General features: G+C 47.1%; 1 protein-coding gene and 2 pseudogenes across 1 annotated transcript; 2 read left to right on the forward strand and 1 right to left on the reverse strand.

Annotated features, from left to right (window-relative positions):
• Window positions 1-88: 88 nt before the first annotated feature.
• On the forward strand, window positions 89-6,555 carry LOC120682901 (annotated as a pseudogene).
• A 1,446-nt stretch (window positions 6,556-8,001) lies between these two features.
• Window positions 8,002-10,166, reverse strand: LOC120681674 (annotated as a pseudogene).
• Window positions 10,167-10,955: 789 nt separating this feature from the next.
• On the forward strand, window positions 10,956-13,374 carry LOC120681701 (p21-activated protein kinase-interacting protein 1-like). Its single transcript, XM_039963321.1, has 3 exons — window positions 10,956-11,726; window positions 12,104-12,395; window positions 13,123-13,374. Coding segments are annotated over exons 1-3 (981 nt in total). The 5' UTR covers window positions 10,956-11,039; the 3' UTR covers window positions 13,125-13,374.
• Window positions 13,375-15,720: the final 2,346 nt, after the last annotated feature.

A 15,720-nucleotide genomic window follows, 5' to 3' on the forward strand; every position in this document is an offset into this window, starting at 1 on the left:
ACTCCGGCTGTGAGCTCGCCATGGAGCGCCTAGGCAGCTAGCTGCAGGAGCAGGGCGCAGGCATCGCATGGGTGCCGTGCCGTTCGCCATGGCCATGGCCACGGCCACGGCCGGGCACGAGCACGAGGCACGAGCAGAGCAGGCGAGCAGGCCACTTTCTCTGCAGCCTCATTGGTGCGCCCGTAGGAGGAAAAGGACACGCGCTAGATTGCGGCTTCCTGATGTCATTTGCAGTTGCACGCAGGGTTCGCCTTTCGTTTTTTCTACCGAATCCCGCCAACTCCCGGAAACGAAATTTCGCCAAATTTCGCTAATTCCGAACGAAAAGAGAATTCAAATTCAAAAAACGAAATTTCGGTGAATTCCGACCGAAATTTCGGTGATTTCGACCGGAAAATGATGTCCGTTGTGATTTTCGTACTGTTTCGGAGGTCAAATAAAAAACTTTTGAATACCAACTTTGTTCAGTTTTTCGAGATCTACAACTTTTGTTTCAGGAACTTTTTCATTTGAGCAATGGTTTGAAAGTTATTTAATTATTTCAAAAACTACCAATTAAAAGTCTTGTCATTTCATGTGACAACTTCCATTTTCTCTCTTAGGTCTCAACTAGACTTTTATTATTCTTGTTATTGCGGATATGCCTATTAAATTTCAGAGACATTGGTTGATCCAATTGAAAGTTGTTTTAAATCCAGGACAAACATGTTGTTTTAAATCCAGGACAAACATGATTTGAATTGGTTATCAATTCATGTGACAGTGTTTGAATTTTTTTTGATTCAATTTGTATAGAGAATTCCTAAAATGTAATTTGTATAGAGCGAGGAGGGGTCTGGGGAAATGCCAAGCTGTGTCGGATACTAAAAAGCTATAAATTCTACTTCATTAGACTACAAATAACCTTGTTTTTCAACTAAAATATAATTTTAGCCTAGCAAATGATCTTAGATTTGAGTGTGTTCTAGTCCTATTTACTCAGAAGAACACCTAGTTTTTTATCATATTTTTTCGAATTTTTTATAAATATTTTCGAATTTTTAAATTTGAAAACGAAAAATACCGAAAAATACCGAAATTTCTCTTCCCGGTAACTAGCGAAAACGAAAAAAACACCGAAATTTCGGCGAAATCCGACCGAAAAATTGAACCCTGTTGCACGTCATGGGAAGCTCGCCGGCGATGGATCACCATGCAGTGCAACGCGTGCCGGCCTAGGGATGCAGGAGCCGCAGGCTACGTGAGCGAGTGGTGGAGGAGGAGCACCGGTCAGCTGGAGCTGGAGGCGCAGCGGGGGGCGGCATGCGCGCCGGAGAGCGGAGGGAAAGGGGGCAGCGGAAAGCCTGCGGCGCATGCACGTCTCGGTCTCGCCTCCTCACGCCCGACCTCGGACCCTGCGCCTCGCCATGGCGAAAAGCTGCGTCCGCCTGCAGCAGGGGAAGCTCTAGGGCTGTGCGGTCTGCGGCCGGTGACACGTTCGTACGCACGCGCGGCGGGGGGCCAGGGCCGTTGCCAATCCCCAGGTGGGAGTGCGCGAGGTCAGCATGTAGGATCGTGATGGATGCTGTCGTCTGTAAAGGTGGTAAAGTGCCTTACAATTTGTTAAAAAAATCTAAAGACCCGGTTTTAAAAGAATCGGGTTCTAATTCTATATAATTTTAAACTAAAATATTTAAGGATCATGGTGGACTATGAAAAAGTCATTAGAGCCATGACTCATTATCACCCCTAGTCGTCTATGCTTGTGCGATCCATTGTGAAGGCAACCCAGGTCCGAGTCCGGAGCGAAAGGAAATATAGTATAGTGGTTATAAGATCTTCAGTAGCATTTAAGATTTTGAATTCGACTTTTCATAGCAGCGAATATTCTGGAATTTAATGACATTGTGCATTCAGTGGTAGGCGATGTTCTCGTCGACAGCAAAACGTCTGTAATGACTTCATCAATCTCGAGAATTTACCGACTCAATCTTCGAAGATGCTCATAGAAGTAGAATTTACATACGTGTGTTCATAGGGGTGTGGGGGTAGGGTTGACGTATACGTGTGTTCATAGGGGTGTGGGGTAGGGTTTAGTACGTGTGTTCAAAGGGATGTGTGCGTGCATTATGAGTATCAGACATGTATGTGATTAAAAAAAAAGTCCGAGTCCGGATGTCATGTGATGCTCGGCGCGCGCACCAACAGTGCTGGAGCAGCAGCGGCCCGGCCACAATTTGGCCCGCCCAGCCGAGATATCATAACCGGCCTGACTGCAATTTGGCCCGCCCAGCCGAGATATCATAACCGGCCCGGCCCGGCCCGGCACAGCACGGCCCGGCCTGGCAGCTCCTGTCAGTCCATATTCTGTCCGACCATCGCAGGCCAAATTTTGGCCTGACCCCAAAGGTACAGAAATGACAAATAACATCTCTGGTTTCCATTTCTCGTGCACCTCTAACAAGAGATTTACATCAGAATGGATTTTCTACAAGAATTACATATATACATACATACATACATGAGACGGTCTGATCAGGATGGAAGCAACGCAGCTGTTGTTGACAACTTGAGAAGCGAGACTGCGTCCAGTTTTTGTTTCCAACGCGCCGGTACTGAGCTCTGGCGGTGCTGGCTTTCGACTTCCAGCGCCGAGAGGCGATCCTGCGCCAGTAATCTGGAAGCACACGGCACAGTTTCAGCATGTGCGCTCTCCTTTTTGCTGAATTCAAACAAAGAAGAGCGAGTTTGCGACGGCTGCTGCAATGCAAACCGTGCTTACTCTGTCCCCGTCTTGTGCAGTGGTCGCTGTCAAAAGACGACGATGCAAGAGCAGCAATTTCCACCCTCGCACAATGGCAATGGTAGTGTGATGCAATTTCCATAAGGTAAGTGGGTGTGATAGCTCTTCCTCCAACCTGTTGCCGCCAAGTTACTTGGTTTCCTGAAACATGATAAACAAAGCAGTCAGAAACAACTACCCATTTGCAGCATACGACTGACGAAACCAAACCAAGAGATGTGCATTCCTTGTGCAGTTGACTTAAACATTCATGGTTGAATACTTATCCTGTTTCTGTTAGCAAGTGGGCTCCACACATAATTCTGACTGCATCTATCTTTTTTACACTTTCTTTCTGCGCAAGTCTTTACGTGTTAACGTACTCTGATACTGATAGTACTGCTTATAATAATTAGCTTACACGCTAGGAAGACTATCCTTCACACGACTCTATCCAGATACTAGTATTATACTAAAGCTTGCATTGACTTGGCCGCAATAGAATGTCCAAGAAAAAGTCCTTACCGCTTTAAGCCAGCCGGATATGCTGTTTGCAGACATGGATTAAGAGCAGATGGCACCACAAAAGGTGTAGTGTAGCTAGTTAGAATAGGCCTCCTAAGGAAGTGATCGGCTGATCGCGCCCTGCATCCAACCACGAAAGAATCAATGGTCCCTGTACTCCTCATTCTATGCATATTCTTTCTCGCAGAGGTCATGCCAGATGAAGCCTCTTCTATGCCCTCTGTATCATTGCCGGGCTGCCCGGATAAGTGTGGCAACGTGTCCATCCCCTACCCCTTCGGCATTGGCAAGGAATGTGCTGCGACCAGCTTAAACAGCTACTTCATCGTCACCTGCAACGCCACCTTCCATCCACAGCAGCCAACAATCGGGGACCAGGAAGCAGTGGTTGAGGTCACCGACATCTCACTGGAGCATGGTGAGATGCGTGTGCTCAGCCCCATCAGCCCCATCTGCTTCGCGTCATCAAACACCACGTTCAACAAGTTTGGTGGAGGTTACAATCTGCAGTCCACGCCCTTCCTCCCCTCACCGTCGCGCAACCGCTTCATGGTCATCGGCTGCAACACCCTGGGGCTCTTCGGAGGGTACCAGGGCGCCGCAAGCCAGTATGCAGCCGGGTGCCACTCCTACTGCGAGGGCATCAACACTACATCTGATGGCGCACCGTGTGCTGGGATGGGCTGTTGCGAGGCTGCAATCCCTGCGAACCTCACTGCCTTTGGAGTGATGTTTGAGATGAACCAAAGCAAGATCTGGGGCTTCAACCCATGCTTCTACGCCATGGTCGCGGAGGTTGGGTGGTACAGTTTCAGGAAGCAGGACCTTGTTGGCAACCTTGGATTCATTGACTCTAGAGCCAAGAGGGGTGCCCCCATCATCGCTGACTGGGCCATTAGGAACAGCTCGTGCCCAGAAGAGGAGAAGGAACCACCCAGTGGCTATGCCTGTGCCAGTGCAAACAGCTACTGCACAGCGGCAAACAATGGTCCAGGCTATCTATGCCAATGCTCCAAAGGATACGAGGGTAACCCTTATATTCCAAATGGCTGCCAAGGTATGTGTTTAGTATTTATCCAAAATTTAAATAGGTCTGGAGTTTCTGGGATACTGAATACTACCCAGTTTTACTGGTGCTGAGGTTGAAATGTCTTAATACGCCTCCACAAAATCGACATCAATTAAGTGTTGAATCAAAATTTCACCTTGCTTCAGCTACTGCTGTTGCTAGAAAGCACACCCAAAATAATTGCTGGCACACATGACATATGTCATCATTTTTTGGTTTTTACTTCTAAACTGGAAACAGAAACAGTCAGCTCTAGTGTAGGTTGTTTATTCATGTTGTAATATTCAATTTCCGGAGCAGTTATGTAAAGGGAATTTACAACATTACAAAGTCACCTGACCTTCTTTACTTGTTGAAATTTTCTAACATTCCATCCATTTGCACTTAGTTTAACTTATCTGATTGCTTATGTGTTTATTTGTATCTTCAGATATAGATGAGTGCTTGCTGCGTACGCAAGATTCCAAGTATGAAGAATTGTACCCATGCAGAAAAGGGGTTTGTCACAATACACCAGGAAGCTACTTTTGCAAGTGCAAAATGGGAACAAGATCTGATGGCACAAATTTTGGGTGCCAATCTCTACATGCTTCAACCGGACTAGTTATAGGAAAGCATTATGTGTGTACAATTCACCTTTGTTTAATCTAACACCCACAGGTAAGAATTAAGTATTAAGCCCAATGAATATCATAACAAATGTCCTACTGTTTGAAGAAATTCTACTTCCTACGAAAAAGAGAATCTTTACAAATCCCATTTTAATTTCTGTTTTACGGACCTGGGAAGATCATGACTTCTATACACCCTAAGCAAAAAAGAAGACGATGTTTACTAGAATCTGTTTCCCTTTGTTAAAAATTAATTTTGCAGGCCTCAGTGTCTCTGCAATCGTGTTGATGGCCTTGGCATGCTTGTACATCATGCAATTACAAAGGAAAAGGCACATGATGGAGAAAGAAGAATATTTCAGACAAAATGGAGGTCTCAAGTTATATGATGAAATGAGGGCAAGGAAGGTTCACACGATTCATATTCTTACAGAGAAGGAAATAAAGAAAGCCACAGACAACTATAGTGAAGATAGAGTGCTTGGATGTGGTGGTCATGGAATGGTCTATAGAGGAACTTTGGATGACCACAAAGAGGTTGCCATAAAAAAGTCTAAGGTAATAAATGATGACTGTAGGGAAGAATTTGTCAATGAGATAATAATTTTGTCTCAAATCAACCACCGAAACATCGTGAGGTTACTAGGCTGTTGCTTGGATGTAGATGTCCCAATGTTGGTGTACGAGTTTGTCTCCAATGGAACTCTATCCAGGTTCCTTCATGGTGCTGATCGTACATCACCAATCCCCTTGGATCTCCGTCTGAAGATTGCCACACAATCAGCAGAAGCTCTTGCTTATTTACATTCATCGATATCTTGCACAATTCTACACGGAGATGTCAAGTCTGCCAATATCCTGTTGGATGATCAGCACAATGCAAAGATTGCAGATTTTGGAGCATCAGCACAGAAGTCAATGGACGAAAATGAGTTCATCATGTTTGTACAAGGAACACTTGGCTATCTTGACCCTGAGAGCTTTGTCAGTCATCAGCTGACAGAGAAAAGTGATGTCTACAGTTTTGGAGTAGTTCTTCTGGAGTTGATCACAAGAAAAAGGGCTATGTTTGAGGATAGGTTCAACGAAAAGAAATCACTGGCGCATACCTTTCTCTTAATGTTTCGACGTAATAAGCACCAACTGATGCTGGACATCGAAATTATAGATGAGGCGGTCATGGCGGTGCTTGAGAAGCTAGCCCAACTAGCAGTGCACTGCCTATGCCCAAGTGGAGATGACAGGCCAACAATGAAGTAGCAGAGCGCCTACAAATGTTGAGGCGGCTCCACATGGATGCAATTAATGACTGTGAAGACAATTATTATGTAAAAAAACATGCAGGATCACCATCAATGGCTGCCCCTTTGGATGAAATGACATACAGCAGCGTGGAGGTGTCTACACTGATCCTTGCATAGCTCTTGCAACATTGATGGTGCTTCTACACATTTTATTTTTTTGAAACATACTTCTACACTGGATACTTGTGTATGATACTTGGTGATGTATATAAGTGGTACATATCTATTAAGCTGTTTCAACAATGCGCTACGATATAATGCAACATTTTCATAATTGGAGACCTACAACTGCATATGTTGTCAACTTGTCATTCATGAATGATATCTACATGTATGTAATTTGTACATAGATACCCAGCTTGAGTTTTAACACATTTTTAGGTGAAAACCAGCAAAGACCCTATCATCTGCGAATTGTAGAAACACGAGGGAGGTTGTTTCTTCAGTCTACGCACTAAACTGAGCTTGGATTGTTTTTCCTGATCAAGGCAATTCTATTATTCTATAACAAAAAGAAAGCCTTTTAGTTTCAAGCAAATAAGAGTAGGGAACTCTTAATGTTCCAAATAGTAAAAATGTCTTCAGTTCTATACCACAGAAGGAACTGTTTATCTGGACATATGGAGCAAATTTACCTGGTTTGAAGGTTGAAGCGTGTGATTCTTTAAGCTCCTTGGCCCACATGGACTCCTGGAGTCACAATGCTTGGAGTCGGAGCTCCCAGACACTGACACCACATCTGTCTCTTCTTCGCATGGGTGGCTAGAAACTTTTCAATAGCTTCAATGCTTCATGCATCCATTTCCAAAATGTATGCGTGCCAAAAATGTATGCATGCATACTGCAAATTCAATAATCAGTAGACTGGTTCAAGTATGACTGTGTTGCAAAAATTTCCACAACATTTTCACGGTAGAACTATGGTTTATATTGCCTAAGGGCATAAGGTGCATGAATAAGGGCAACCCAAGCAATGAATTTTTGGTACTTACATCTCTTTGAAGCTATATTATACCCATGTGGAACGGGTCCAATGTGAAGAAACATATGTTAAGAATCATTAATGAGCATCTGTTCTTGACCAACGCATTTTGCAATGTACGGTAATCAAAGAATGGCATGACCATGAAGCACCACACTGCTCTGCCCTACTATCTTCTTGATTCCAGCCTCCTGCATCACCTCTCCGATTCTCACACCAGCCTGCCAATTACCATCTTCTAAAAAAACATTCCTAACAGTGACATATCGACCTGATTGCTGGGGGCCAAGGGCCATCAGTTTCTTCCCAACCTCCACTGCAAGCTCCACATTTCCATGGAGCCTGCAAGCCCCAAGAAGAGCACCCCACACAGAAGCATCGGGCGCGAAGGGCATCCTCTCTATAACTTGAATGGCATCCATAAAACGGCCAGCACGGCCTAATAAGTCCACAACACATCCATAATGGACCATCAGTGGTGTCACCTTGTAATTGGCGACCATGGCCTCAAACCAGTATAACCCAATCTCCACAGAACCATTTTGAACCCATTTTTTTTTCTCGAACACGCAGGAGAGCTGCGTATCAATATATTAAGAAGAAAAGGGTGTAAAGAACCCAAAGTTACAGCACAGGTTTTAGTTTTGGGCAAAACTTGTACGAAAAAACTCTTACTCAAAGAATTAGAAAAACTATCTCTCAAGCGCTGAGGCCTAAACTAGACCAAGGACCTCGTCGTCACAGAACCATCAAGGACCAAATACGATTCTCTGAACAAGATTAGGCCTTCTCTTGCTTGGCATCCGTACAAGGCCAGTGATTTGCATCTCAGTAACAGCCCTGCAGAACCTTGCTTGGCTCATAGCTCTACCCTCCGGAGATGAGGGTTTTGATTTCTTCTTCGAGGGAGAACTGTAGGATTTCCGTTTGGTTTTTGAATTTTTGCTGTTGATAATTCCTTCAAAGGTCATGTACCAATCATGAAGGTTAATTACGTCCCCATATTCTTGGGCTAGATTGCACATAATTGATGTGTCATGCAAGGATCCTGATACAGCAGTTCCACTCCTGCAACAAGAGCATTTCAGATGGCTCTGTGACTTCAGCAGATAAAGTTGAACCAATCTTCTTGGATTTCCAATTAGTGCAGATTGGAGAATGTCAACATTCTTGAAGCAGATGATTTCATGAAAAGGTAAACACTCAATAGGCACCAAATATTTACTAGTAACATTCTGTAATAGAACAGCAGCTTTCTCATTCAGTGGAACTGTACCATTTCCAGTACTGGCTGCTGATCTCCTAGCCCACTTTTCCTTTGCTGGCCTAACTATCTGCACCGATTGTGGTTGACTGAAGCTCTTTCACTTTGTCGTTGATCTCACTCATCCCTTTTAAATGGTTGCTCCAAACTTCAAGGACATGTAATAAAGTTTCCATTGGCAGGTGCCTTATTGTATTAATTACTTGGGCTATAGATCCTTTACCACATCCTGACTTTAATCCTGACAAGTTTTCACAAGTCACTTCAGAGACAAATAGGACATTTTCAGTTTGCAGATCTGGGTTGACCGCCTCGCAGAATATATCCAAAAGCTGAACTTTGTCATGTCTTCCAGCTTCATACAGGCACAAGAGAACAGAGCCCCAATCGTTTTGCAATTTCAACAGCTTAGAGAGTCCTCCTACAATATTGTTGCTAGAATTGCTTGAGATCTTTGCACTTGCACATGAGGGAAAACCAAAAGCATATTTCCGTATCTGCTGGGGAAGTGCTTCAAACTTATCACGCCAAAATTCCTCACAAACTTCCTCAAGCATTCCAACGCACAGAAAGCTCAGGGGTTCCAAGGAGAAGTGCTTACTACATGCAAGCTTGAGAGCGCTAATAAAAGAAGTTATTGTTCCATCATGCCTAAAAAAGTAATTCCTGAGGAACTTCGCGACTTCATGGCCGATGCAGAATCCAGTGCATGGTTTAACAAGGATGGCCTCAACAAGTGCATTCATTCTATCCGATGGAGACCCCAAGGTAAGTTTACAGGGCTCTAATCGTTGAAGAGCCTCTGATGAGAGAAGCTTCTTTGGTGCATCAAGGGTAGTTGCTATCCCCATTACAAAGAAGATTGGAATTTTAATTACCCATTCACTCAGCATCATCACAAGCTCTCCCAGCACATCACCAGAACATTGCTCTAAATCATCAATTATAACAATGATAGGCTGGTCATAGTTCTCAGCTTCACAATACCAAGATACCAGCGCAGATACACCAGCAACATCTGGAACATCGGATAATAGCTGCCTCAACAGGCTCCTAAAGCAACCACCAACTCCATGTTTTGCTGATAATTCAATTGCTGACAGCTTGGCTAGGTGACATCCATTGGACTCCAGATGCCCTGCAAGATCCCGAAATGTCGTGATGTCATCGACAAACTCTGCATTCTTGGTGAGAATGAACGCTGTGGGGATCCTTTTGCAGATCACATCAGTCAGGAGAGGGTACGACTGCTGGACTTCAGCGTGGTGTGGTCTTCCAATGGCACGGACCAAAGAGAAGGACTCCTTCACCCACTGCAGCACCTGGTCAAACAGCTTGAGGTTAATGCCCTTGAGGACCTCATCTATCGTAGACTGAATCTTGGATCAGGTTTGGTGGAAGGCCTCAAGGCGGAGCTGCTCATACAGATCCAGATCCCCTTCATCCTCGCAATGCACACTGGCTGCATCATGGCATCTGTCTGCCAAATAGGGGTTGGGGGAGGATGGCTCTGAGGTTTGAATCCGGCGTCGAGCACGGGAAGATGGCTGCGAGGATGCAGCAGCCTTGTGAAGGACAAGAAATGGCTGGATGTTGTTGGCCGCAGTGAGCGGGGTGTTGCTGGATGGCGCTGACATGGCTGTTACAATTAGACCGGGGTCGGTAACTGCTCTGACAGTGGTGGCCAGAGGTAGCTCAGGGATGAATCTGCCTAATTAGTTAGCATTTGGCACATTCTAAGCTCCCATCTTCATCTCCATCAACAATACAATAGAACCTCGACGTGGACAATCTGTAAATGTGGGGGAAAATAGGGACACAAAACCAAAACTAATTATGATCTGAATGTATCGGTTCTTATTAATTGAAAATAGTAGTGGTTCTCTAAACCAACGCGCTACCTTCTATTGAATGCTTGAAAAATAACCGTACATGACTACAGTTGATTTCTAGGACACCAAGAAAATCTACCTGGCAAGATGCTCACCTGTTTCCTGCTTGCTTTCTCCCCGTCCTCGCCTCCTCCGGCACGGCGGCGTGGCGAGCGATGGTGCGTCCGTGCGAGACGACGCGAGCGAGAAAGAGAGGCCTCGGGGGAGATGGAGCGCCGAGGACGGGAACCGGGGGGGGGGGGACTGAGCCCAGCGGTGGCCGCAGCAGACCGGGAGGAGCCTGCTGCGGGTGCCACGCCGATCCGCTTCTGCTAGCTCAAGTGCCATGTGCCGGTCGGGCTTGAGGGAGATTCGCCGGCGGCGGCCGCGCGCCCACCTTCTCGTGCTCGACGCCCAGCGAATGAACCGTCGGCCGCTGGTCTGTGGGGCCCGCTTACCAGCACGCGAAAGAGCTCGTCAAGATTCGTGCGGCGCCAACCGTAGTGTCGTGGGCCCCACAAGTCGGCGTCACAAAGCCACCCAAGTCTCCAACCCCAAAACCCTCCTCCCCTCTTCTCTTCCCCAACCAACCCCTACACACCGGCGGCGGCGGCGGCGGCGGCGTGCGGGCTTTGCTTGCTGCCTTGCTCCGATGGCTCTCGTCGCCGGCTCCTACGAGCGCTTCATCTGGGGCTTCTCCCTCAAGACCCTGACCTCGCCGGCCGCCGCCACCGACTCGTCGTCCGGAACTCTCACCCTCGCGCCGCTCTTCTCCTACCCGGCCCACACGGGCCCGGTCCGCTGTGTGGCCGCGGCGCCGCGTGCGGGGCTCGCGGCCTCCGGCGGCGCCGACGACTCCGTCCGCCTCTACGACCTCCCCACCGCCGCCGACCTCGGCCCGCTCCTCGACCCGTCCGCCGCCGTCTCCGCGCTCGCCTTCTACTCCCGGGGCCCCGTGCCGCGGAACCTCCTCGCCGCCTGCGACGACGGCGCGCTCCACCTCTACGACGCCGACGGCTTCGCGCTCCTCGCCACGCTCCGCGCGTTCCCCCGCCACGAGGCCGCCGAGGGCCTCGCCGTGCACCCGTCGGGCCGGGTCGCGCTCGCCGTCGGCCGCGCCGGGGCTCTCGCGATGGTCAACCTCGTCCGGGGGCGGCGCAGCTTCGCGTGCCGCCTCGAGCGCCCCGCGTCGGCGGTCTCGTACGCTGAGGACAAGGATGGCGGGGATCGCTTCGTCATGGCCGCCGAGGAGAAGGTGACCGTGCACGACTCCGAGGATGCAAGGATTATTCATGAGATGGACTGCAGCAAGAGGGTGCTCGCCATGGCGCCTGCCAAGGTACTATTACTGCTGCCATTGCCTGTCATCGCACTGCATCCTTTTGAGTTGGTCATATGAATGCTGAGGATTGAGCTATAACGAGTGGATTAGTGTGCAAGGGCTGAAAATTTGGTGAAATTTAACATCTTGTGAATGCAAATTCAGCTTTTTGATTGTCCATAATATGTTCAATTGACATCTCATGTGGCTTCATGCTAGGATTTTAGACACTCACTATTTCCAGATTGATATGTAAGCTTGAATTTCATCTCAGATGCTCTGTGTGCCCATATCTTAGCTCTTTGTCTTTGGATTTACCTCCATTGGCTTATTGTCTTCCATTGAAACCCAGTTACTTTTTGCACATTGCTAACATGTTCTTGGGTATTTTTCAGAATGGAGTCCTTTACACTGGAGGAGAGGACCGTGGTATCACTGCTTGGGATTTGTCCAGCGGCAAGGTCTCCTCACGCATTGAGGGTGCTCATGCAACTCGTGTAAAAGGGGTTGTTGTTTTTGATACTCGGAAGGATGGGTCAGAGCTCTGCAATCTAATTGCTTCTGCTTCATCCGATGGTGTCATAAGGGTATGGGATGTTCGGACAATTGGGAATGCAAAGCCTACCCCATTGGCAGAGGCTAACACAAAAGCAAGGCTAACCTGTCTTGCCGGGACATCATTGAAATGTAAGTACTAAAAGCTTCATATTCAACCTGTTCAAGTTTGTAGCGAGAAGATACAAATAAACATGTTGTATGGGGCATACCTTTTCAAGTTTGTAGCGAGAAGATACAAATAATCATGTTGTATGGGGTATGCCTTGAGTTAGATACACAGCCAAACTATAGGACGATGTTAATCTGGATTTTCATATTCAGATCTCTACTGAGGAAACACATTCCTTTTATTCTGTCAGTTTATTCCTTTTTGTCATTCACTGACTGTTATTCTTTCTATTATGTTAGCAATAATTCCTGTGCTTGCTAGAAAGATATGAAATCATTGTCTTAATCAATTATTTTCTTCAGAATAAATAGTATGCAGTTTGCATGGACGATCCTTTTTTATCTGTTAGAGGCTGTGGTTTCACATGTATTAGCTTAGTCTTCCACTTATGTTTCTTAGGACAATATATTTATTCCCCTTTTAATTAAATGTTGTATTTGGTTGTTTAAAATAAATTTAGGTAAAACTTCCCCCCACAGTGCTAGTTTTTTTAATAAAAAAGAGTGGTAGAGGTTTCCATTTATGATTGGTGCCCTATATGAAATCAATAAGATACACGATATCTTATGCATTTTATTCAACTTCTACAAGTAAATGTTTGTTAATTCTCTTTTGTTTTAATTCCCTTTTGTGAAATATAGTCTGTTGATTGCATATAATGTGACCTGTGGCTCTGTTGTTTTGCAGGAGTAGCAGAGTTCAAGTGAAGAGCGAATGATGAAGCAAATCTTTGAAGAGCCGCTGTGCTTATCTTTGTAACGTTTAGTTTAGTCCCTATAACGGATTTGGTATGAGAGAACTGGGCGTGAAAGAAGGATTGAAGCTGGAGATCTGGCACACAAACATTAGCTGGATGCATTTGAAATGTATGATAGTCGTCGATTATACATAACAAAGTTTTGCAACTCAATGTGATTGCATGATTTGATTGGACCACAAGTTAATGACCATTTCAAATGTTAACTGGGCAATTCGCATGATCACATCATCGTGTTGCCTTCGCTGAACAGTTTTCGCTATTTTCCTAACGTAGAATCATAGCCCTAGATGTGCATCTCTCTCCTTGCATATACGATTAGCTTAGAAAAAGGTTAACATTTGACATGCCACTGTAATCTTTATTAATCCTGTAGGTGAAATTTTCAGTGACCATAGGAATCCTCTGAAGATTGAAATCAACGCAAGACATCGTGAATTCGTAAATCTGATTTTGAGGAGCCAGGTCTGTCTGACAGTCAGATCTAGCACCATCAACCACTAAAAAATTGAGAGTTCTCCCAGTACGTAAGAAATTTAGAGTTCCCAATGCGCGATCCGTTGGGGGCGGGCGGGAAGATCCGAGGATGGGGGAGGATTGGATTAGGGGAACGGGGAGGCGAGAAAGGAAGGAGGTGACCGTTGGGCCGGGAGGGAGGAATTTTCGAAACACGTGTCCTCCAGGTGGCGGCGGCGGGATGGCTGAAGCCCCGCTTTGCCCCGGCGAACAGAGGCTGGGCCCGCTGTCAGTGTCCCGTCGCCGGCCACGGAAAGGGTATTTTTGTCCCGGCGCGGCGGGCCCCGCACGTGCTGCTGTAGGCTGTAGCCAGTATAGGGCAATAGGCTTGCGGTTGGTAGGTATGGATCGATTAGCTGCTGCCAGTGAGCACAAACACTTTGCAGTTTCCATTTACATCTGAGATGACAAGATTGCATCTCAACAGTATGTCAGTATGCGTACGCGATCGAGAAGGTGCTACCATCTGGTGGACCATTCCTAACGCGCCGCCGAGAACGGCGACGGCGAGTCCTGACGCTAGTCGTCGGCGTGGTGGTACACCGCGGGGACCGCTCTGGGCGACGAGTTCCAGACGGCGTGGATGCGGCCGGCGACGCTGCGGGCGGAGCGCGCCACGAACGCTGCGCAGGCCTCGGCGGGGTCGTCCACGCACCCCTGCCCCGAGCACGCGCGCATCAGCACGCGCCCGCGCCGGCCTCCTCCTCCCCCGCCGCGCCGCGCGCCGCCGCCGAAGCCGCAGCGGCGCCAGAGCCGGGCCATGCAACGACACGAGACCGCTCGCTTCCTGCAGAAATGGAACCTGGCGCGCTTCTTCCTTGTTTTTGTTTAGGTGAGGAGAGACGCAAGGCGACCATGCATCGGCATTACCAGTGAGCATCTCCCTCTCACCGGCTCTGCTTGATTCTAGGATCCATGTCCTAACCCTGACCTGGCCAGACATAGCATTTCATCATAAAAGACACTGCATGCCATGCCTTAAGGTCAGGATCAACAGCGTGGCAAGTGGCAAATACACCACAGCTCAGCTACAGTGGAACTAATCAGCAAGACCACTAAAAACAATCATTGGAAAGGGAAGATCTGCATAGGGGAAAATTTTCTGCCAAAAAAAAAGAACTCATAGAATCAATCATGGCTAGTGACAAAGTGCCAAATGTTGGCCATCAAAACGGGACATCAATATTGACAGACATTCATTGACTCTGTTCGCTTCATCTTCGCTGCATTCAGCCAACAGTATTTCTCTCTCACACAAAACCAGCACCAGCCACCAGCATCAGCCAGCCAGCAGTACTTTTCTTTCACAAAAAATTAGCACCAGCCACCAGCACCAGCCAGCCGAACACAGCCATTGTTGATCAGGAATGAGAGCCCACGGCACTCTCGGCGGCGTCGCCGGCGCCCGCGTGGGCGATTCCACCCTGCTCTCCTACCCCCGCCTCTCCTCTTCGTACCCACCACTCCTGCCCTCTCTCGCTAAGATCTGCAGAGGGGGAAAAATCTGCAAAAAAAAAAGAACTTAGAACAAAGTGCCAAATGTTGGCCATCAAAACGGGACATCAATGTTAAATGGAACTAAAAAATATGAATTTTTTTTCTGCCAGGACTCACTGCAGGTCAAACGGTCCCTTTTATCATTTCAGAATACATTATTCAAAGTTCAAACAGACAAGAAGACCGTCCCGGGAAACATTGTTGAAGGGCAACACTAGATGCCTTCAGACTTGGATCAGCAGAAAGGCCAATTGAGCTCGGCTCATGTGCTTTGCTGCTGACCTGCAAGACCATTAAAAACTAGAGTAATTTGCAAGGGAGATCTGCATGAGAAAAGTTTTCTCCAATTATTGGCAGCAACAAGAAACCCCACAATCAATCATGGGTAGTGAATCCTGATAACAACATACAAAGTGCTCAGGGCCGGTCCTGAGGGGGTGCGGACGGTGCGACCGCACCGGGTCTCCAAAAAATAGGGGCCTCCAAAGATACTATGCTAAAAGATCTGTCAAATC

The sequence above is a fragment of the Panicum virgatum genome, chromosome 7N (genome assembly GCF_016808335.1).
Source record: "Panicum virgatum strain AP13 chromosome 7N, P.virgatum_v5, whole genome shotgun sequence".
In the NCBI taxonomy this organism is placed as follows: Eukaryota; Viridiplantae; Streptophyta; class Magnoliopsida; order Poales; family Poaceae; genus Panicum; species Panicum virgatum.

What these genes read in the sequence shown, in the direction of transcription:
- LOC120681701 (XM_039963321.1), top strand. Translation starts at nt 11,040, where the DNA reads ATGGCTCTCGTCGCCGGCTCCTACGAGCGCTTCATCTGGGGCTTCTCC. An exon ending in TCGCCATGGCGCCTGCCAAG is followed by an intron (nt 11,727 to 12,103) that starts GTACTATTACTG and finishes GGTATTTTTCAG; the next exon opens with AATGGAGTCCTTTACACTGG.